The sequence below is a fragment of the Emys orbicularis genome, chromosome 7 (assembly GCF_028017835.1).
Source record: "Emys orbicularis isolate rEmyOrb1 chromosome 7, rEmyOrb1.hap1, whole genome shotgun sequence".
Classification (NCBI taxonomy): Eukaryota; Metazoa; Chordata; order Testudines; family Emydidae; genus Emys; species Emys orbicularis.
The window spans coordinates 125,928,032-125,952,781 of NC_088689.1; the positions used below are offsets into that span (position 1 = coordinate 125,928,032).

Here is a 24,750-nt window from a genome sequence, read left to right on the forward strand (position 1 = left end):
CTGGGGTGGAGTCAGTTTGGGTAAGTGGATGCTGGCGTAGGGTCAGCTGGTGAGAACAGGCTGGAAACCTGAGTCAGGAGCAGGAATAGGCTGGAAGCCAGGCTGTCGGTAACACCATGAGGGAGAAGGAGCGTTCCCAGCTGAGTGGTGACACTGCACAGACTGATTTGTTGCTCTTTCTGTGGCAATAAATAGCTGCTTGGGGGTTATCTGACCCAGTCCTGGCTTGTGGATTGGCTGCTGCAGCGTACCTGAATAATGAGTCATCATACCAGGCTCTGACTGAGGATTACTGCATGGTTGCTTGTTGCTTCTTTTTATCTTGTGTTTTTGCCCTCTTGTCTCAGGAAGACAATCTTAGCTATCTACTGTGCTACTGTACAGCCAGAATCTGGCTAATGGCATTTAATATCCATCCTACTTAGAACCCAGACTGCAGCCTCATAGCACAGACAGAGCCTTCGAGAGAGGCTTCTTTCAGACTAGCTTTTCTGCTGAGCACTCTGGAACGGATCTAGCAAAGCACTTGAACGTCTGCTTACGTTGAAACATGGGAGTAGTCCCACTGAGCTCAAGGGGAATATGGAAGTGCTTAAACAAGCTTAAGTGTTTTCCCGGATCAGCGTCACCACATTCAGCACTTTTCCAGGCTTGATTCCTTATGGGGCTAAACCTCATCTTCTAGTTCCCTTGAAGTCACTGGAGCGACAACGCTCAGTATCTGGCCCTCTGATGACAGTGCATTTAAATTAACCGCTTTATAATGTAATTTGTTTTGGACACATTGTAGATTCTTAGTTAGGTGGGGGTTTTTAGATGAAGTATTGTTCCCTAGCTCCCCTAGTATTTTCTTTCTCATACTGGGACAACTGTGGCTGGGAACAGAGCTGATCAGCTACACATGCTCTGCTCTTTGTCCTACGCTCTCTTTTAGTCTAGCCCAGGGGTCGGCAGCCTATGGCACGTGCGCCAAAGGCGGCACGCGAGCTGATTTACTGTGGCACGCTGCTGCTGGCTTGGGGTCCCCGCCGCCGGCCCCACTCAGCCCGCTGCCTGCCTGGATGGACAGAACCCCAGGCCAGCAGCAGGCTGAGCGGGGCCGACGGCCAGGACCCCGGCTGGCAGGGGCCGGCGGACGGAACCCCAGACCAGCAGCGGGCTGAACCACCCAGTCCGCTGCCGGCCTGGGGTCCCAGCCGCCAGTCCGCTCAGCCTGCTGCCAGCCTGAGGTTCCATCCGCCAGCCCCTGCAAATGTAAAATGTATTACTGGCACGCGAAACTTTAAATTACCACAAATAAATGAAAGGTTTCTGAAAGGTTGCCGACCCCTGCATGCTCCTACATTAGGAATTTTTGCCTTCCTTCTTCCAAGGAGCAGCAAGCCTCTCACTCTAACCCCTACCAGTGGCTGCCAGTAACTTGTTATATGACCACACAAAGTTCTTGCATCTGCAGTGAAATCAGGTAGGGAGCAAGAGTCCTTGGGCACAAAGGATGTAATTGACAAGTGCATTAAGCTCTTCTTTCTTTCATTCATATATAGCAAGTTGTGCTTTACTAGTTCTTTAGTATCCCCTCTTCCCATGAGCTGGACATTTGCTGGTCTCTGCAGCACATTGGCATGAACTTGATCAAAAGGATATTTAGCAGTTGTGCTGGCAAATGCTGATGGTTCATCAAGTGATTTCAGAGAGCGAAGTAGTCGCTTCAGCTTATTCGTTGCACAGTTGGGCTTACCTGTAGGTACGTAGGATACTGACATCATAAAGAGCTAATCCTCATTCCACCCGCCGGGAGGAAACAAACCAGCAATGGTTGCCATTTATCCACCAGGTTACATTTGTCTCCCAAAGCACTGAATTCCCGTACAGCAATTGAACAGCGTGTCCGATGGCAGGAAACCATGAAGGGCAGTAACACGGAAATGGAATGTCCATGGATGAGATGAAGAACACAGTGCCTTCAAGCTGGGCTATGATTTGAAGCCTACACATATTTTTTTCCCCATGTTGCAAATTTATCCGTAAATACCCTAGACTACTATAGTAGTTGGTTCCTCATTGCTGAAATATTAGAAATAGTAATAGATTTGTTCTTTAGAAAGAAGAATATGCTATTATCATGGACTCTGAGCATGCAGGCATTTACCATAAATATAACACACATAGTGACTATTAGGTTGTTAAAGAAATAGTGGTGTAAACCTAGTTGCAAAGACACTTAAGGAACTCTATTCATGTTTTTCATCGGTAAGGCAGGTGGGTTAGCTGCATGCATGATTTCTTTGATACTAAGCACCATATGTTAGCCTCTGGACAGTACGTGATCGATGATGTATTTGAATATAGAGTCATACCAAGATATTTTCTGTTTTAAGGGAGCTCTGCTACCAAATCCCTGTAGCAAGTCATTTTCTCTGTCTTGCCTATTTAGATTGTCAGTTCTTCCGGACAGGGGCTGTCTCTTACTATGTGTTTGTACAGCACCAAGCATAACAAAACCAGAGTCTTAGTTGGGGCCTCTAGGCACTACCGTAGTACAAATACGTCATCATTAGAAACGTGTGATGTCAGCTAAATTAGGTCACCCTCTGCTTTAATTGATCCCATCTTAGTTCCTCAGCATGTCAGTCACGCTTCCCTGGACACACAGACGCCTTTACACTTTCATACACCAACTTGCTCATGTAACCTAGATATCACTTTGTCCTGGAGGGTGAAGAAGGAAGGAAAAAGTGCAGGCCTCATGTTGACTGAAAATATGTCAGTAGCTAATGCACTGGGGAAATGGTGCCGGTAATGCTGCCCGCATCAGTGCGACCCGAGGTCATTACGAGGTATTATTTTTTGAAGTTAAATAGCTTGGACCATGGGACACGTGGGAAAATTCTGCACGTAGTGATGCATGTGCAGCAGTGTGGTCTTCAGCAGCTGGCACATCACTACACAGGATATAATGACGTTGCAGAACAGATGGCCCATATTTCCTTCTAGGGCTGTTCTGGGCTATTACAAACATGACCTGGATGCTGCAGGGAGAAAGATGGGTACGTGACTTTTTCCTGGCTTGTGGTGTATTCAGAGCTCCCTATTGCCTACAGATATGGGCAGTCGGAACCTGATCCAAAGCGTGAAGACGTCACTGGGAATCTTTCCACTGAACTCAGTGGGCTTTGGCTCAGGTCTTTTGAAGAGTTAGCGCAACCTCCCTGCCAAAGAGTTGTTTGACCAAGGGCCATCTCTCAGGGTAGGACTACACTGCAAAATAAAACCCCGCATCAGCGACTCTCAGACCACGGATCAACCTCCTTCGCTGGGTTTCAGAGCCCAGGCTCCAGCTGGAACATCTACCCTGCTATTTTTAGCCCCATAGTGTGAGCCCAAGTTTATGGGTCCGGGCTCGTGGACTCAATGTTTCCAACCCTGCCCCTGAGCATCCACACTGCATCATAAACCTGGGTTTATGGTTACTGGATCTGGTGTCAGAGCCATGCCAACGTGTTCATACACAGACCTTCTGACTCGCATCATTTTGTAGGGCTTGGACTGGGTCAGAGCCAGCTCCTAGTAGGGTCCTGAGTGTTTGACCCAACGCAGACTGGTGTGTGTGTGTGTGTGTGTGTGTGTATACAGAAAGGGAGCTTGGGCTCAAACCTGAGTCAGAGCCTGGGCTTAGTGTGCAGGGTAGGACCAGTAAAATAAGCTACATACACATCCATCTCTGTTGTACAAATTGCACAGTATTCACTTAAGGCAAAATTTTCCACAGCACTCACTAACTTAGGTGCCTCAGATTATGGGTTCCTGTCTTTACACACTTAGAGTACGTCTCCATTGCGGCTGGAGGTGTAAGTCCCAGCTCCGGTAGATGTACACGCATTCGTTCTGATCAGACTAGCATGGGAAAAATAGCAGCATAGCTGTGAGGGTGGGGGCGGCAGCTTGAGTTAGCCACCCAAGTACAATCCCTTCGGAGACCCTAGGTACGTATGGGTCAGCTAGCCCATGCCACTACCCGCTGCCACCAATCCACCGCTATTTTAGCAGACTGCCTCGAGCAGAGCTAGCGTGCGTATGTCTACCCACGCTGGAAATAGATAGCCCAACTGGAGATGTGTCCAAAGGCCCTGATTTTCAGCAATTCTGAGCGCCTACTGCTCCACTTGAAGTCAACGATTTTTTTTTGTCAGCAGGATTGATCACTGATCAATAGAGTTTTGTTGGAAAATGTGAGGAGGAGGAGGACAGGGGCGCTGGAACAGTTTTTATTGTGGGGGTGCTGAGAGCCACTGAACCAAACTATAACCCTTGTATATAATGGAAACCACTTCAAGCCAGTGGGTGCGGGAACACCCGCAACACTCCTAATTCCAGCAGCTATGGAGGAGGAGGGGAAATTGTGAAAATTCTGTCCGTTTTTTGGCCATGGTTTTGTCATTGAAATGAAAAACTGATTCAAAAATTCAAATGCCAGAAAATTTCAACCTGCTCCACTGATCGCACTTCTGATCCATAGAGTGGATGGCAGAAGTCCAAAGAAGCCAAATAGTCTATTGTAAAACCACCTTTCATGTGGTTGAAAAGCCAAACAGGATACAACACTATGGTGTCCATGGCAGTAACTTTCCTTACAGAAACATAGGCATGTTCTGCCCAGTTCACTCTCAAGGAAATCCAGTGACTTCAGTGGAGGTAGAATTTGGTCTGAAGTGTTAAAAATAGAATGTGTTGTTCTGTAGCAGGCATGTGCATTTTCTTTCACAAATATATTAATTTTATCCAATTCAAGAAAAATCCCAATGTCCATTTACTTTTCACTTCCCTCCTTTCTCTTACAGTGTCAGTGGAAAGGAAAGTATTACCGTGCATATTGCTTGGGGGAAGGGGGGGACGTTGGTAGACTCTGGTGCCGTGGAGTAATTTTTGTTTATGTCCCTGCTTCAGTAGCTCTGTCTCTTTAGTATAAAGATTACTCTTCCCATGTTAGTTGTAAATAGCTGACATGTCTTTTGACTTGTTACCAGAGACGGACACCAGCAGTAGAGATGCACTAGTAGCATTGCAATCATTAGCACCATGAGTTCCACAAATGTGGTGAAGTCGTTCTATATGAAAACTAGGGCCCTAATTAAGCAAGTGCCTAGGCCTACTGATGTCAACGGGAATACTCATGTATTTAAAGTTAGGCAGGTGCTTACATACCTTGCTGAATCAGGGCCTATGAAATTAGCAAGTCCTTGTACAATTGCCACTTTTGGAGGTTGTTTCGGTGTTGCTGAATGCCATGTAAAGACCTTAATATGTTTTTAAAAATCCATGTGGTCCAATAAGCAGCCAGCTGGCCAGAAGCTATCCATGCTAATCTTGCTAACAGATATGCATAGGTCTTAACATGTCTTCATCCTGACAATAGAAATGGCGCTGTGTGCTTCATAGGGCCACATTTGCAGAGCACTGGCAGTATCTGTGAGTGGATCTGTTTGCGTGCACCAATGCAGAAGCGAAGTGCAGTAGCTATTTGATTGCCATGATCTGGTTACAGTTGCATTTAAAGAGGCCCACTGAATTTCAGTAGCTTAGTGCCTAATGTAAAATGACACTACGTTGTATGAAGGAGAAACATTAACCTCCTTAGTTTTTCTGTTTTGTTTCATCTAGCATATGTTTCAGCTAAGATTTTTGGACGAATGAGTGTTTACTTTTAGTATGATACTAAAAGTGTGGAAATGTAAACCTTCAGGAATGGGTTTTAATTGCCTTTGAAAAGTTGCAGATTGCAAAATCTGATAAAAATGTGTTTAGCTTGATTTTTCCCTCCCTTCTTCAGGTAACTGATTATAATTAGCTTAGGAAGCCCTTTTGTTGCAGCTTGTATTCATTACATTTAATACTTCCCAAATTGTAAGGCTGCTGCACGGTGTCTGTAAAAATGGCCTTGACAACACTTCATAACATTTTGTTACTCTGAAGAATTAGCCATATTCTTGGTGGGAGTTAGCAGTTCTGCCCTGTAGTTACAGCCAGGTGTCCATTTTGAAAATACAGACAGTGTAAAGTATGCACATTATAAGGGTCAGTTCTCGCGCTGGTATCATCCACATATATCCAGTTGCAGAAGTTGGTCCTAACTGATTATAATTTGTGGAAATCTTTTATAACCTAGGTGGTCTTTGTGGGTATATATTCCGTTCTTTTCAGGCACTAAGCCAGTCAGAAATCTTGGAATCTAATGCACACTTTCCATTTTGTAAGAGCCTTAATGAAGAAGGTGGCTTCTTATCTTCCAAATTTTATACACAGGCAATGCAGTGAGGAATAAGCTGATGCAGTTCACACATAGTTGGTAACAATGAAATAATCTTCATAATTCTTGAAGTCTGAAATAGAAAGCAAATTTATGTGAAAATGAAAATGCCAGCACCTGGACAGTGGAACTGAGCATTGCATCCCAGGAAACGTTTTGCTTCACATTCTGAGTTACAGCTTCACTGACCTTGATGGGAACAACTAATACGAATATTTATTTAATTTAAGTAGAACATTTTAGGTTTGTTATTTTTAAATAGACACCTTTCCAAGACTCTAGGTGCCTTACTATAATTAATCACATAAAAAATAGAAGTAAATTAAACCTATGCACCCCGGACATTGATTCTAAGCTTTTCTGGGAAGAGATTGTTTATTCTCTGTGTAAAGCATGTTATACACATGTTAAAGAATAACGGTAACAATAAAGGATAGAAATGTTTCACTATCCCTTTAGGGTAGTGGACACAGTTTATTTTTAAAGTAATAACAGTTTTCCACATTTATTTTCTCAACCCCAGCAACCTGCTTAAGTATGAGAAGCAGAAGGCTGAAACTGACAGCAAACAAAAGTGAAATTGACTAGAAATCAGCCTACAGAATGCTTTGCCAGATAGCACCACTGTTTCATCAGTTTGTGCTGATAAGATCCAAGTTACATTCCCTAGCTGGCAGTGAATGAAGCCTGTTGGGAGTGGATTGGGACTTTGTTGCTATTCTGAAGCACCTCTCTAGCTCAGGCTAGCCACATAGGTGCGAGAGGGAGGATCTTTACCACCCTCCAAAGCCCCACGTGGCAGGGAGTAAAGGTTCGGGGCAGTTCTGAAAGACCCAAGAAAAACTTCACTTGAACTTCTAAGTTCACTGACCGTATATGTCTAAAACGTTCATATAGCTACCAAAGGGCCCAATCTCGCCAGGTGCTGTGAGTGCCCATTACTTCAAGGGAGTGACTCCATTTTATGTTGGTGCAACCTAGAGCCCAGTTTCGCTTGTAGAGCCTTCTGCAGTCCTCAGTCAGTGTCTAATATCAGTGGCAGTTGCCTGTGCAGACTAATTGCAGTAGCTCAGATTGACTTTTCTGGGCTATTCTTTCTCTCAGACGAATGGGAATTCTCCATTTAATTTGCGCTCCAAAGTATATGAAAAACCCCAGGGTATCAACTTCCTGGAGTCTTTCTACTCTCTTAAACCCAGCCATAGCTAATGGAAGTTTTGCATGAGGGCAGTCTGCAAGATTCGTGTTGGATTTTGTTGTTGTTTCCTGGCCTGACAATCTGCCCCGTTTGTAAGGTGTTAGGGTAGAATCTTCAAAAGCACGTCAGTGGGAACAGAGTTAGACTAACTGAGCATGTCTGAGAGTACAACCCCTAAGTCCAGAAACCCAATTCGCATAAGACCATCCATCCAATATCTCTGCTGTACATTTAGGGCCAGATCCAAAGCCAATTTTGGTTAGTAGCAGTCTCTTTATTGACTTAAATGATCTTTGGATTAGACTGATATTCCATGAAAAGAGAGTCTCATTTCCCCCCTTTCCCCATTACTTTGAAGTATTTTCTACAAACAAAACCAAGAAAAAAAGGAAGTGTTTTCATCCGTACACTTCACAGGCTTTAAAGAAGCCAAGGTCAAAGCTTACCTCACCGTGGAGCTGTTACTGACCTAAATTGTAAGCGGACCGTGTTGTTTCCAGCTATAAAAGAATTCTAAATTCTGTTAATGACCTGCAAAGTTCTTCCAGTGTTAGAAATAAAAGATGCGCCGGGGTGCACCACCCTGGTGTGTACTTCCGTAAATCACATACAGTAGAAGTGAAGCACATCCTTAAGCTTTTTTTCTGCATCACATATGCTTAAAAATAGTGCCCCAATAAAACTTGAAATACCTGAAAAGAATTTTAAAAAACTCACAATGCATGCTCTTGGCAAAGGGATTTTCAGTCCTTAGGGTACGTCTATACTTACCCGCTGGTTCGGCGGTAAGCAATCGATCTTCTGGGATCGATTTATCGCGTCTTGTCTAGACGCGATAAATCGATCCCGGAAGTGCTCGCCGTCGACGCCGGTACTCCTGCTCCGCGAGAGGAGTAGGCGGAGTCGACGGGGGAGCCTGCCTGCTGCGTGTGGACCCGCGGTAAGTACCTTTAAGTTCAAACTAAGATACTTCGACTTCAGCTACGTTATTCACGTAGCTGAAGTTGCGTATCTTAGTTCGAACTGGGGGCTTAGAGTGGACCAGCCCTTACAGTCTTAGTTGCATTCGATTGTTCATCCTACTATCATTCCTTTAAGAGTAAAAGAGTTTACAATTCACATGTACGTGAAAGCAAATACGGCTTAGATCGAAAAATGTTTATGCATAGCTGTCTATTTTTCATTTATGTTCTAGAAAGGGAGAACAGAAGAATGTTTGGTACCAGACAACATCATCTTGAGAATATCCCAATTATATTCAAGCATTAGCAAAATCAGTTAAATGTACACAGACTCCTAGACTTTAAAGTCAGAATGCAACTCTGTGCATGTAAATGTGCGTGAAACTTGCCTAGCGACATCAGGTTTAAGGCCAGAAGAGGCCATCAGATCATATCAGGTATATCACAGGCCACCCACACACTAAACCAAATAACCAAAACGAGACCAAAGTATTACAGCCCACAGGAGACTGAACTATTCATGTGCTACAGGCAGAGAAATTGCAGCAAGGGCAGTTTAGGTTGGACATTAGGAAAAACTTCCTAACTGTCAGGGTGATTAAGCACTGGAACAAATTGCCTAGGGAGGTTGTGGAATCTCCATCATTGGAGATTTTTAAGAGCAGGTTAGACAAACACCTGTCAGGGGAGGTCTAGATAATACTTAGTCCTGCCATGAGTTCAGGGGACTGGACTAGATGACCTCTCAAGGTCCCTTCCAGTCCTATGATTCTATGATTCTAACTCTTTTCCCATGTAGAGTATAGGTCTTAGAGTCAGATATTCTGAATACTCTTCCTGGTACTGTGAATGAATTGCATGTATGACCCCCAACGCACATGGGAGTTCATCACCTTCTATAAGAGCTCTCAACATCTCACAGGATTGGACCCTGAATCTCTCTGTACATCAATCTGTAAAATGAGGATAAAAATACTTACCACTGGCACCGTACCTACAGTACCATAGTTCTTGAAAGACAGAATATTTGTCAAATACCTTCAGCTCCCTAGAAAGGTGCTATGCATGAGCATTGTTATTAGTCTCTCTATGTAATGAATGTGAGGAAAATATATAGATTAAAGACGTACATTTCTCCAAATACTAATCAAGTCTAGGGATTTATTTGATTTTTCACTGTTATGTTTAAAAGCCACGTCCGCCACCATTCCAGGTGCAGAATATGTAATGAAGATAACGGAAATTTGTATTAAATAATAATGGCTGGATGTAGTCCAAAGACGGTAACCAAATGAAAACATTAGAAGGTATTTGGTTGTAACAATATTTGAGAATGTTCTTAATCTTTGCTGCCCAGACACAATTTATTTTTAATTACATTTGCTTTGAAGTTGAGCTGTTTGAACATTTTTCACAAAAACCACTGAGTTTCCAATTAAAAATACCATTGAATTTTTTTAACCAGCTCTGAAGCCTGGCAAAAAAGCAAAAGAAAATTTTGGAAAAAATTCTGACCTTTTTTTTTTTTTTTTTTTTTTTCTGCTGACATCTGAAATTTTGTCAAGATTGTGAATTTCCATAATTTTAAGACATCCCTGTGTTGGAGGAAGGAGCTGTGTTTTCTGTTTGTTTTTTAATGTGAGGCTGAGCTGTTTTGTGGCCCACCTTGAAACTACAGTACACATCAACAAAACCCTTAGGAAAACTTAAAGACCCTCCCCTAACTGAAAATACATGTAGTCTTCGCTTGGGTGGCACAGTGGATTGACTCATCCAGAGGAAAGTTCAGCCTGCTCAAATCCCACCGCTGACACATAGCATGGTGGAATGAAGTAGTCTAACTACGGTCACTGTGTAGGCACCACTGCATCCTATGTTGGTTCATCTTCTCTGTTCTTTGGGTGCTCCATAGTAGACTGTATTACTTTACAGTTGAGACGGTCCTTGGCTCCCCCTTTCCCAATCACACGCAAGGGCTTCCTCCCACTCCGATTGCTCAAATACATGAACATTTGAATACCTGGCCTCGCAGGTTCAGTTCCCAGTGGAGTCAACTTGGTTATTTAGCTTTCCAAGGTAGATTGTTCACCATGCCATCTTTGATATTGGGTGTGGGGAGGGTGTTTTCTAAGGGAGATGCTAAAAACCAAGGTGCTGGACCTCTGCTCTATGTTAACAATAAATATCCCATGGCTCTTTTTGTACGCGTAAGGATTAAACCTAATAGCTTTGGCCAAATTTTCCATTCCCCCATTTCCAATGTGCTGTGCACTGTCCTTCATTCGATCTCCAGGGGAGTCATGTTTCGGGGGTACTCTGTTTCCACAGTACCAGTTGCTGCCATTTTTTGCGTGTTGAGTAACACTCAGCTGAAGTCAATGAGATGAGCATTGGTAACTACTACACAATCCGTGTAAGTATTTCAAACATCCACTCCGGGGATTGCACAGCAGTTTGGGATCCTTTGAGATGAAAGGAGCTATAGATCGGGCATAAGGAATAAGAAGTGAACAGCCAGCCGGCCATCCTAACAAATAATTGACAAAGTAATGGGCTGGGCCTGAGATACGGAGTTCAAATATGGATCTGAACACCTTCAAAGACCAGGGTGTTTAGCTTCAGGGTTTTGACATACCATGTTACAGTGACTGGGGCCAGGCACATGGTTTGGATCTGGACTTCCCCAAACTCTGCATCTGCATGATCTACTGGTTAAGAATTAGATAAGTTCATGGAGGATAGGTCCATCGATGGCTATTAGCCAAGATGATCAGGAATGCAACCCCATGCTCTGGGTATCCATAAGCCTCTGACTGCCAGAAGCTGGGAGTGGATGATGGGAGATGGATCACTCGGTAATTGCTCTGTTCTGTTCATTCCCTCTGAAGCATCTGGCATTGGCCACTGTCAAGAGACAGGACACTGGCCTAGATGGACCATTGGACTGACCCAGTATGGCCATTCGTATGTTGTTAAGATACTGGACTGGGACTCAGGAAATCTGGATTCAGTTCCTAGCTCTGCCACAGTTCCTAACTCCTGTGTGTCTTTGGCCAAGTCATTTAGGCACTGCTTCAGGGAACAATCCCTATTCAGGGCAGCACTTAAACGTGTGTGTGAGGGCTTTCCTGATCTGGGACCTAAAATATCTCCTGGCCTCAGTTTGTACCTTTTGCTTATGTGCTGTCTCCCCTGCTCCCCACTTTTGTCTGGTCTATTTAGTTTGTAAGCCTTTCAGAGCAGGAAGTCTCTCTGATGGCTAGTCAACACGGTGTCCTACACAATTGAACCTGACTGCTGTAATTAAAATAATAATAGATGGGGGTTGGCTCTGGCCAATTTCTAAACCTAATGAAACCTCCAAGCTCCTACATGTACAATCCTTGTGTTTTTATTTACCAGCTGGGGGTGAGGGGAAACTTTTGGCTTGATTTATTTCTTAGTAAAAGCACTGATAAGAGTCATCAAGAGAAAGGAAGAATCCTAAGGTCTATTTGACATTATTTATCTCCATTGTCTTGCATTCATTCCATTCTAAAATGAAAGCAGGAGAACAGTTATACTGAGAGATTGCAGAAATCCTGTGCTTGTATTGAAGGATTAAATCAGTATGTTTGTGATATAACATGCAATGACTTGCCTAACATGTAATGAAGAAATTGAAATTGAATCTCTCAGTGCATCATGCTGAGTAAAGGGTTTGTTCAACAAGAAACTGTCGTATTAAATTCTTGTCGTGATTCCAGACCGCTTTTGAGTCCTAAATCTTTTGAAGGAGACTAATCTGAAATCAAAGCAAAGTTGCTTAGGGTTGGCATGCCAGAAGTGGTCACATTTGAAAAAGTTCAATGAACCTGCAGAGAGAGGTTGAAATTAGTTGCTTCACTACAAAGCTTACAGCTCACCTACCTGCTGATTTGCTTTTTGCTTTGATTCTTTATGCTCTGTCTTCTTGGCTTCTTCTGAGTCGGTTTCAAAACGTATAAATCTGAAGTGGGAGCTTGTCCCGATTTCAGTATTTATTTAATAAAAAATAAATCGGTCTGCACTGTTTAGTACAACATTAAAACAAACATAGCTTTAGAAACGTGGCGTTCGGAAGGTTATGGATTTGTTTCTCCACTGCCTCGCTCCTTGTGGAGTCGTTTTAATTTGCGCAAAGTGGGCGTAGTATGTTACTCTTCTGATTTACCCCGCCTTTTACTCTCGCTTGGCACATAAGTCAATGGCTACCCAAAAGGGACTCTGTCCCTTTAATTTTTTTAGTGGTAGAATGTGCCATACTAAAGGCCAGATTCTCGGCTGCTGTAAATTGACTTTGGTCCTTTGAAGTCACTGGAGTCATGCTGACTTATATCAGCCAAGAATCTAGCCTGCTGAATGCCAATTTCTATCCAATTCCTTTATGTTGTTGTTGGTATTTTCTTCTTAGAAAGGCTTTTACAAGCAAGAATAAGATGCAATACATGATACAAATGAGGACATTTCTCATGGGCTAAATTCTGTCCTTAGTTACAACCCCTCATCATTAATGGCTACCCTGGTGAGACGGAGGGCATAATTTTTGGCTTGTTACGTTGAGAATAAATACCCTGTTTAGTTATTGGATGTATGTAACAATGTAGCCCTAACTGTATTAAAACTGTCTCATTGCTTTCCATTTCCAGTGTTCTGCTTCTTGTGGACGGGGACATAAACACCGAAATGTGTACTGCTTGTCAAAGGAAGGAAACCGCTTAGAGAACGATTATTGCAAGCACCTTGCTAAACCGAACGTGCAAAGAAAGTGCAGAGGGGGCAGATGTCCGAAGTGGAAAACGGGAGACTGGGGACAGGTGAGATGCAACATTTTACCTTTTGCACCATTAGCTATTCCTTATCTGTTGAATTGTTTGCCAGCGTAATTTCAATCCTTTTGCAATAAAAGTATAAATGTTCTGGGTGACATTCTCAGCGGGGGTAGATCGGCATAAGCCTCTGGAGTTGCACTATCTGCATCAGCTGAAACCCTAGCACTGTTTTAGATACAAAAAGGTGGTGAACTGCTAACAAAAAAGCAACTGTTGTAAATTTCTTCGACTGCTGCTAGAAAAGGCATTACTGTGTATGAGTAAGCAGACTCTCTTTTCTCCTTCTTCTTCTTTATTATTTAAATATGTTGGCTCCTAAATACAATTGTGATGAATTTGGAGGCATATGAAATTAAAATATGTTTATCATTTTCCTATTAAAGTTGAGAAAATGTATAGAAGCTATTAATTTTAAAACATACTTTTCACTCCGTTTTGTGTTCTTCCAAATGCATTACACTGTAACAACAGCAGTTTACCTCCCTGTCAGTACAAAATCAGCTGCTTAGTGCATAGGCTGCAGGAAAGTAGGAAAGTCTGGATTTTTCAAGTATGCTGTTTGCTGAGAGCATAACTTTAATCCATTTTGATTCTTTATTTACATTGCTTTCCCCATATTAAACTATTGAGAAATATTTCAGGCATGAAAAATATCAGTTTGCTTTTCTCATCCTTTTTCCGCTAACACTGATAGTGGGATTTGGGTTTTGAAACTAAAATTTCATATTTTCCATAACACCAAATTGCACCTTTAACCTATTTAATCAGATTTATTTTTACCTCTGAATCTCCATTTTGCATGTACCTTAATGATGTGCTAATCAGTCAAATTATTGAAGATCCATAAGTAAATGAATTTTTAACTTGTACAATGTCATATTCATTCACAATCTTTCTTTGCTTTCTATATGAAACCCTAAGATTCTTGCTGTATGCATCCTTCCCTAAAAGATAAACCATGAGCACATCTATACATGCATTTGTGTAGACAAATATTAATATTAGTAGATAAATTTTTATCAAATGTCAAATATTAAATTAAAAAAGCATGAAATCCATCATTATTTTCAGACTTGGATTTTTTATTCTCCTCTTAGAATAAGTAGAATATGTGCTGTACAATATTTGTGTTTCTTTCTTGGAGAATGGGGTAATCATATATTCATCATTGTTAGTCTCTAAGGTGCCACAAGTACTCCTGTTCTTTTTGCATATATTCATCATACAGGTTTAGTTGTTTAGGCCCTGATCCTCCAAAAAATACACAAGTAGTTAACGTTAAGCACCCGAGCAGCCCTATTGAACTCCATGGGACTCCTCCCAGATTTAAAGTTAAGCCCGGTGCCTTATTGTTTGCAGTACTGAGGCCTTAATTTTGTCCCAGAGCCTACAAGAATAAAGAATCACATGACCATTAAAATGTCTCATCATATCAGATCTGCACTTTATTTAAAGTGACTGCTCCTGAAAGCAATTTTTGCAGCTAATAAAAGTCAACGTACCAACACAACGGTCTGTTGATTGCTTAAAAACATGCTAATTTTAATTGATAAAGATAAATGCTTTAAAATTCAAAACATTCTACTGCATGATAGGATTCAGTTTCATGCAATTTGAGAAAGAAGCTCAGCTTAATGAGAATATGAGGTGATTTATGGCCTAAAGTAATCTGTTATGACTAGGCAATTAAAGAATATTTGTATTCTTTATATACTATAGAGCATTGCCCGCGTGACCAGCTGAGGATCTGGCCCTAAAAATTAGCTATGAAAGCAAAGATGAAAATGCATCTTATAACAGCAAAATAGATCATTTAAAAATAATGATGTTATGATACTGTTTCCTTTTATTCTGTCTGTAACACAGAGCCAGTCACCATATAGTAAATCGGCAGAGTTTGTCTACGTTTGATATAGTAAAACTGGAACAGTTAGAAGGTTTGAATAATGTCATGCCATAGTGACATGCATGTCACACTTCTAGAAGTGCCTTTTATGCTAAATACTTTTGGAGGTATACAAGTGATTTGTTTATAAACTGCTGAACAACAGTGATTAAAATGCTTTCTCTGTATGATGCATCCTGAAGCCTGCTAAATAAAAAAGAAAAGCATAACTGGTCAACTGAAGTCAGCTTGGCCAGATCCCACACTGGTGTAAATCAATGTAGCTTCATTGACGCCTATGCAGCTGTAATGATTTACACCAACTGAAGCCCGGGCCCAGAGTTTTTTCAAACATCTGCTCTCTAATTGGGCACAAAGATGTCACTAGAATGGTTAAATGAGTTAAGAAATTGATTTCTGATTGGAAACTTGACAGCAAAAAGTAAAGCTCTGCGTTCTGTAACACTGAACACATATCTAATGTGCCTGGATTCTAAAACAGAAGAAATTTAACAATTGCACTCTGGATCCAGTGCCTACTGACGTCAGTTCAGTCGTTGATGTCAATGGGTTTTGGAGCAGGACCTTAGAGATACAGGACACAGCCCCAGGCATGGTGGAGTGCATATGCAGATGGCTCATTGGCTTCAACAACCAGGAGGGGGTTGGCCTGAATTAGGACTGCAGGATAAGGTCCCCAATTAATACAAATATGGGCAAAACTACAGCCAGTTGTATATGCCTTTTTCAAGGAGAGTGACATTTTGTAGCAGGCCAGTTCAAGGCCTGGGCACCATTCACACGCCATGTTAAAGAGAGAGGAGAGAGCTGGTGTGATCCTTCCACACCGGGTGAAATGAGCTATGTGCTGTTTGAAATCTTAGCTATGAACAGTTTGGATACCATCAAAGAAGCACTCTGTTTTTTTCATAGCTCTTATCAGCTGTAAAAATAAGAGCGGTGCTATGCTACCACGAGATTGTCTCTTTCTGTAGCAGGTAAACCAGCAATAGATTGTGTGAGATGTAAGACAGAGTTTTAAAATACACGTACATTTTCTTTGTCACCACACACCCACAGTCTGTGTTGTGTGTGCCCGTGGCCATTTCCTTTTCCTTTTAGGAATGGGAAGGTGAATGATTAATAATGAATACTAGCCAGCACGAAGTTTAAGAGAGTGCTCCAGTCCCATATGTTTTCTATTATCTGGACTGCTTGTATTTAAATTCTGAGCAATTCTTTTCTAGATAATTGTAAATCCTCCTTCCTAGAGCAAAATATTTTTTAATTTATGCATTCATCTGAAAAGGTTTTTCTCTTCTGGTAATGAATGGACTTGTGTTTTTAACTAAGGAAATGCCCTGAGACATCAGATATGTCTGACAGCTCATGCCAGATATGTCTACGGCTTATGTCTTATGTGTAAATCAGCACCATTATCTTTTAAGCAGTAAAAATAACAATACTTATTCTGTAGTCTGAAAATTGTCTGTTTCTTTATGTAGATTTCAGGCTGAAACCTGGCCCTATATTTTTCTCAGTGATAAACTTGTGCGTGCGTTAATATGTTCCATTTTTACTGTTGTGTTTCTCTGTAGACAGTGGAGAAATTGTGCTAAACTACATTGAGGTCTATGGTGAAAATAGTGGCAGGTTTGTTCTGTCCCATAGATGACAAAAATATGATATTTATATATGGTATAGTAACAGTACATCCTGATCCTTACATGAACAGGGGGAGGACTGTAGTATCAGGTTCATTATGCTTTTAGGGCCAGATATCCAGTAGGTGTAAATCAGAGTTGCTCTTCTCAGATCAACAGAGGTGAGTCAATTGGTTTGATAAAGCAAAACAATGATCACTGTTAAAAATACTGTAGGGCAGAGTTTCTGTCTAAATGGGCATTTATAATAGTGTATCATTCTATTATTAGGAATCCAGTTGTAAAATCCTATCTGTACTCTGACACATATGTAAACGTTATAAACAGAGAGTGAGAAGGCTGCATACTGATTAGGGGCTTGATCCAAAGCAGACTGTGTGGTAACCTCTTTGAAAGAATTCTAGCCCATAAACTGGCAACTTCCTTGTTTTCAGAACCTTATAGATGACACCGCTCTGATTTGTAAGGAAAATGATGTCCATCCAGTATTAATGTTCTAATAGCGGCAGCAGTTTCTCTTCTGTTATCGATTAAGCCAAAGAAGTAGTTTTGGAGCCTTGTCTCTTTTGGGATTTTTGGATGTGTTCTGGATAAACATGACAGTATAGCAGGGATCTCAGGAGTGAAATCCTGGCCGCATTCAAGTTGATGAAAAAATTCCCACTCCAAAAGATTTTTCCTGACTTAAGCTCACACATGGGCGCGATCCTGGCTCCACTGAATTAAGTTTTTTTCTTGACTTCAATTGAGCCAGGATTTCATTCCAGGTGGGCCCCTAAATTAGCCAAAATCTTTTCCTGGGGGCTTGTGTCCATGGCTTAAAAGCCCCTGTCTGGTCCTTGGGAGTATTACAGTTTTACATATAGTAAATTGGAGTCCAGTTATTACAGCTTTTCATACAATAAACTCCCATTACTAAAATAAGACATCACTGTCCTTTTTTCAGAGTAGCAGCCATGTTAGTCTGTATCCGCAAAAAGAACGAGGAGTCCTTGTGGCACCTTAGAGACTAACAAATTTATTTGAGCATAAGCTTTCGTGGGCTACAGCCCACTTCATCGGATGTATAGAATGGAACATATAGTGAGGAGATACACCTCTACCCCGATATAACATGAATTCGGATATAACGCGGCAAAGCAGTGCTCCGGGGAGGCGGGGCTGCGCACTCCGGCGGATCAAAGCAAGTTCGATATAACGCAGTTTCACCTATAACATGGTAAGATTTTTTGACTCCCGAGGACAGCGTTATATCAGGATAGAGGTGTGTATATACACATATAGAGAACATGTCCTTTTTGTCCTTTTTGGCTCACTATGTTGTATAACATTTTCCTGTTCAATTCGATATCAAATGCAGGATCAGCCCCGTCTAGGACAGAGCTGCAACTTTAACCGCTTCTGTCACTATCACAACATTCTTGCAAATGTGTTTTGTAGGTGATAAACTTGGACAAAAGTTATTTTAAAATGTACTAAGCATCCGGGTGGATGTGTTTCTCCGACTGTGTTTCCACTGTTCAGCTCGCTCTCCCTTGTGGAATGTTTAAGATAAACCGTGTTATTAATCACAATAGAAGCACTACAACATATGGGATGTATTTGCATCACCAATCATAGGAATCTAACTGCGTTGTGCTACTTTTCCAAGTTACACAAACCAGCCTTTCATAAATATTTATAATCAGGAGAATGTTCAGAGTCAGGGGTTGGGGGTTTTTTGGTCTCCTTTGCTTTCTGATGTGTTCAGATAGTAAAGGAAACGCTGCATTACAGAAGAATACTTTTTAAAGTTTTGGAAGAGGATTCCTTGCACGTTATAAATTGCTTAATTCCATTACTTAATAAGGCTTACTTTTGTGGTATTATAAACTTGTTTGCTCAGTATCTCATATATTAATTAGGTCTTTTCTACTAATTTTGAATAAAGCAAAATGTTAATCATAATATCTACATTTCAACCATACACCTCTGTTATACACACTTCTATCTAATCTTTACTAATCTTGTTCCGCATTTACAAACTATATATTAGGACCTAACAATAAAGAATCCATAGAACAGTGAAGTTAAGTACCAGTTAAACATATTATATTGTGGGATGTTAGCAGAAAGTATTTTTGTATGGAAAAAATTAAGCTATTGAAAACAGTGAGCTGTAGATATCAATATTCAAAAATCTGAAAAACTTATTTTGCTCATGATTAAAACCAGGCTTTCATTATATGACTAGACGTGGATAAAAATGTGCTCATGCCATAATGAAGCTAATATATGTGAAAGTAAAGCAACTAATTTACAAAAATAGTTCTGTTTGTGGGGATATGCGGTATGTAGTAATTTGCTATGGTGTATATGTAAATTAAAAGTAATGCCAGAAGTCTCGTACCTACAATTCTTCGTTGCTTCAGTTCTTATGCTATATAATTCGTGCTTGCTTTTCATTACAGGCTGATCAGTCTACTGAACGATGTTTCTGTAAAGTTTGATTTATTTAAACTATTGAACTGAGTGTGCAAGGAGTAACATACAATTCCTGCTGCCTCTAGCATCTTGTGATTATTTTTAACAATGCTGCTATCCTTAGAGATTTTTGCAGTATAAATCTTATAGGTGAAACCCTGACTCCGCTGAAGTTAATGGCAAAACTCCCATTGACTTCACTGGAGCCAGGACTTCACCCTATGGGTTCAGATTCCCTGCAAAATGTTTTCTTACATGGAGAAGAATTTTCTGCATCAAAAGGAGTCAGAGTTTTAAATGTCTAGGTGCTGTTGCTTGCTAGCTCAGACAAGTGTTAAATGTGTTTCCAAACTCAAAGCAGAGCATTATCTCCGCTCCCGTCCTCGTCTGAAATCAGAGAAGTTCACTATAGCAACAGAGAGTTTCACAAGGAAAATAAGGAAAGCTGCAACTTACTTCTTTTTGTCCCTCTTTAGTGCTCCGTGTCCTGTGGACGAGGCATTCAGCAGAGAAATGTGTATTGCCACACGGGCACTCAGAAAACAGCCAGGGAGACCGACTGTTACCAATTCACAAGACCAGTCTCTGAACAGGAATGCCACATTGCTGAATGTCCCCGTTACAGCTGGGAAATGGAGGAATGGCAAGCTGTAAGTAGAAAGGGCCCGTAGTGGGCAGCTTCAGCAGTATTCAAAGCATACCAAAGTAAGACCTTCTTCCTGACGTTTACCAGTATCACATTACTCGTTCTGTGAAGTGTGAACTACAGAGAGACTTAGGAGATGGCTGGCTTGTTCAAAAGATTGTTGTCAGATGGCCAGGGTTTACACTAAGCAGGGTTAGCGCTTGCCTTGATCCAGACTGAAGGTGTATTTGTGTGTGTGCGTATGTATGTGTGTGCACGCATTTAAGTTTAAAACTTTAGATGGCCAAAAAAAAAAAATATGTAAAAGAAAGTCTGGCATAAATTAAACAGTGATGTGTGCAGATTGTGCCAGTTTTTTAGAAAGTACCAAAGAAAGCACTGGAGCTTAAGAAGATGCATAGTATAGTTGTATATGTGCATGCTGCAGAATGTTTTGGTAGGACCTACACAAAGCCAGTATTTTTCACATTTTGCTGACGCTGCACCCGATTCCACTCCACTAGTCCCGTTCATTAGTAGCTGACTTTGGGCGTGAGTCTGCCATCCGTACACATGCGGGAGTAGTAACTTGGTAAGTACGTTTTATTGAGCTAAGTTTCACTATTTGCAGAGCTGTAGGAAGCTGTGTAAGCTGGGCATTTAAAAAGTAACCTCCCACCCTACATAATCATCTATGTGCCTTTGGGATACTTGTCCAAACTCCCTCCGCCCCGCCCCCTGCAGTAACGTGATAACTCTCCCCATCCAGCAGGCCAATTCCTCCTCCTCACTCCACCATCTTTGAAACACACCTAGATTCAAGCTGCACTCAGATCTCTTGCACTGTGTGCACTTACTATGACCGGTGCGTGTGTAACCCACACACCTCCTGGGTGTGGTGCTCTGTCCCATCTAGTGGTACCGAGACCACTTAGAGAGAGATTAATGAGTCTGCTCTGCGGCCTTACCTAAGAGCCTTATGGCTTTTAGCTCATGCAGTAGAGGCTCATGCACTAAGCTGCAGAGGTCCTAGGTTCTATCCCACTCGCCGACGACCAGGGTCTGTTGGTGTAACACGCGGTATCAGGCATCGTTAGAATATTCACCATTACTTGTGGTAAACCTACTAGACTGTGTCTAAATGGGATGATGATCGTTATAACAGAGATTATGACACACCTGCTGGACCCCGTGACTATAGCAAGGGCAAACGAGGATGAAACCAGAGGCCTTTTTAAGGTCAGCAGGGAAGCTATGGATTCTTACTATCTACCAAGGCCTACAAGTGGATGTAGGGGCCACTTTTCAGCTGTCTAAATCCTGCATTTGGATATTCAGGTTGCCAATTTGATTATCTAAATGCAGGATTTTTATGCCTCTTAGGCCATCCACAGTCAGAATTTAGACTTCTAATGAACCAAAATGAAGGACACAAAGACAATTATTAATGAAGGAAGCTTAATATGATGCCAGATTATTTTTCTGAAGATAAATATGATGGTCTATAAACCCCAGTTCACAAAATGTACACTCGAAATGAGAACACAGAGCCAATTTTGTTCTAAAATGGCCTATGTCAGAGGTTCTCAAGGCATAATCCATTGGCAGTTGACTGGTCACATGGTACTAGCCTCTCCCCCTTATTTCCAGCTGCTACATTACATTCTAACACAGTTAAAACACGTAACTTCTGCTGTAGTTACCCCAAGTGGTACAATGGTGAATGGGAGGGAGAGACGTGGCTCCCCAAAGAATCCCTGTAATACGCAACAGGCCAGGAGATGAAAAGGGGTGAGCGTAGGACTGTTTGAAATTTTTCAGCTGGATGGTCCAAAAAATGGTCTTTTGGGGGGGGGGGGGGGGGAATCGGACAACCTGCTGACTTTTTGAAATGTTTCATTTATTGGAGACATTTTTGGTGATTTCTAGCAAAATGAAACTTGTGGGTCTGTTTCAAACACTGCAAAATGGAAACCACTTTAAAATGTGTCAATATTTAATTATGGTGGGTTCTTTTTAAATGCCATCCCGTTCTCCTGGAGAACCCTGGGGCTGGGTATTTCCTAGTAAGCAATAGCTGAGAGAGATTTCTGAGCACAGAGAGGGTCAAGTTCAGGGTTTTATTCTGCTGCTTTTATGAGGAGAATTGCTTTGCATCCTCCTGTGTAAGAGACCTTTCATGAATCTCCTCTTCAATCCAAATGGCAACCTGCTTAATGTGCCTTTTGCTCTGTCTCCTGCTGCAGGCACATAACCCTTATTGATATCAGTGGGGGGTTGGTGTGCATTAAGGACCTATTGAAATCAATGGCAAAGCTCCCAGTGACTTGAATGGTGCAGGATCAGAGCCTATGTCCTGAACCTATGTACATTGTGGTTAGTAATGAAGGCAGCAATGGTGCGGATTCCAACCCATAAGGAGAGCAGAATAATCGTTAAGCGATCTAGGGCCTGGTGTTCATGTACACTAAGGTCCCTTTACAATGCTTTTGCAATGCAAAAGGGTCTTAAAGCAGGAATAAATTCTTTAAGGCCTGTTTATGCTGCCAGAGGGGGTCTTCAGTTTAAATGGGAATCTGGTCCTTTCTATTCAGAATGCAAAGGACAATCCAGCACTGCCTGTTTACTATCTTCACCTGCTCAGAATATTGGTGTGCTCGAAAACTCCCATTTTCTTTATTATTGTTCTGTGGTGGTTGTGACGGGTTGGATCACAGAAACCCCCTTGGGAGCTGCCACCTGATGTACCAAGACTACCTCTGCTCCTGTTTTCCCTGCCAGCTCAGGACTCCAGCACCCTGTCTTGCTGAGCCAGACACTCCAGTCTGCTCCAACACAGACCCAGGGTCTGAATCACTTGCCCCAAAGCTGCAAGTTTACCTAAAAACAGCTCACAGGAGTGTGCTTGTCTTTAGCACTCAGATGCCCAACTCCCAATGGGGTCTAAACCCAGATAAATCCGTTTTACCCTGCCTAAAGCTTATGCAGGGCAAACTCATAAATTGTTCGCCCTCTATAACACTGATAGAGAGATATGCACAGTTGTTTGCTCCCCCAGGTATTAATACATACTCTGAGTAAGTTACTAAATAAAAAGTGATTTTATTAAATACAGACAGTAGGATTTAAGTAGTTTCAAGTAGTAACAGACAGAACAAAGTAAGTCACAAGCAAAATAAAATAAAATGCGCAAATTTATGCCTAATCAAACTAAATACAGATAATCTCACCCTCAGAGATGCTTCAGTAAGTTTTTTCTCAGACTGGACACCTTCCAGGCCTGGGCACAATTCTTTCCCCTGGTACAGCTCTTGTTCCAGCTTAGGTGTTAGCTAGGGGATTCTCCATGATGGCTCCTCTCCCTCTCTGTTCTCTTCCACCCCTTTATATATCTTTTGCATAAGGCGGGAACCCTTTGTCCCTCTGGGTTTCCAACCCCCCTCACTGGAAAAGCACCAGGTTAAAGATGGATTTCAGTTCAGGTGACATGATCACATGTCACTGCAAGACTTCAATACTCACTTGCCAGCACACACATATACAGGAAGACTCACAGGTAAACACAGTCATCTGCAGACAATGGTCCTTGTTAATGGGAGTCATCAAGATTCCAAACCATCATTAATGGCCCACACTTTGCATAATTACAATAGCCCCTCAGAGTTATATTTCATATTTCTAGTTTCAGATACAAGAGTGGTACATTTATACAAATCGGATGATCACACTCAGTAGATTATAAGCTTTGTAATGATACCTTACAAGAGACCTTTTGCATGAAGCATATTCCAGTTACATTATATTCACTTATCATATTTTTATAAAACTATTCCAGTTACATTATATTCACTTTTTATAAAACCATATAGACTGCACAACATCAGTTGTATACAAGAAATAAGAAAAAAATTCACAGACGAAACAAAAAGCATTTCAGTCCTACAAAGGCTGTGGAATGTTTCACCTGCAGCAAGAAGATCCAAGGTCAAAGCAGCAGCTCCATTCTTCCTTTTATTTGTTCCTTCTCTACTCGCTCATCCTTGATTCATTACAGTACAGTACACTCACTCATTGCAGCATAACGGATTATTGTATATACCTCACGGCCCTGTAGTACTTGGCCTTATGGACTATGTTACAGACAAATGTAACCAACTTCGTTCCATTAGCTGTGCCATAATCTTAGTGTTTGAAAGCTGTAATGATGTTAGATTCTTATGTGGGGGCATCTGAGGAATGATTCCAAAACTACTAGAAACGTTGGGGATCAGATCTGTAGCTGGTGTAAAGTGACATAGGTCCATTGAATGGAGCTACACCAATTTACAGCTGCTGAAGATTTGACCCTGCAGTTACAAGACTGAGGAGGTAAGAAACAGAGGCCGAACAGAATAGACGATGAGCTGTTTGCCTCAGACAGAAGTGCGTTAGCATAAAAGAAATTTGCAAAAGGCTGAGCTGTGCAAAAGGCCAAACAACACATTCTCTTCTACAGAGCACATTAAACCCATTCAGCTAATGAATGTGCAAGCGGGAAGCAAAGTAGATCACCAACCAGCATGCAGTTTTAGTACTTACCAAACAACATAATTAGCCCTTCAAGGAACATCTCCAACCTGTGGTCCTCGCTCTCATTTTTGCAACTGGAGAGAATGACCCGCTCCTCTTCCCACCACTTTTGTGGGAGGCGGATGTTCACATCATAGACGTGCACAGCCCATTCCATTAGGGTGTGCACCCAGGGAGCCCCGCCCCCGCCATGCCCCCACCCTGCCCCCATCCACTCCCACCTACTTCCC

At 41.8% G+C, this 24,750-nt stretch overlaps 1 protein-coding gene across 2 annotated transcripts in view; it reads left to right on the top strand.

Annotated features, from left to right (window-relative positions):
- Positions 1 to 24,750, top strand: part of ADAMTS9 (ADAM metallopeptidase with thrombospondin type 1 motif 9) — a 135,603-nt gene that overhangs the window by 88,428 nt on the left and 22,425 nt on the right. For both annotated transcript variants that reach the window (XM_065407328.1, XM_065407329.1), the window contains 2 exons: positions 13,132 to 13,299; positions 19,803 to 19,976. In XM_065407328.1, the coding sequence (XP_065263400.1) occupies positions 13,132 to 13,299; positions 19,803 to 19,976 (342 nt within the window). The remainder of the gene's footprint in view (positions 1 to 13,131; positions 13,300 to 19,802; positions 19,977 to 24,750) is intronic.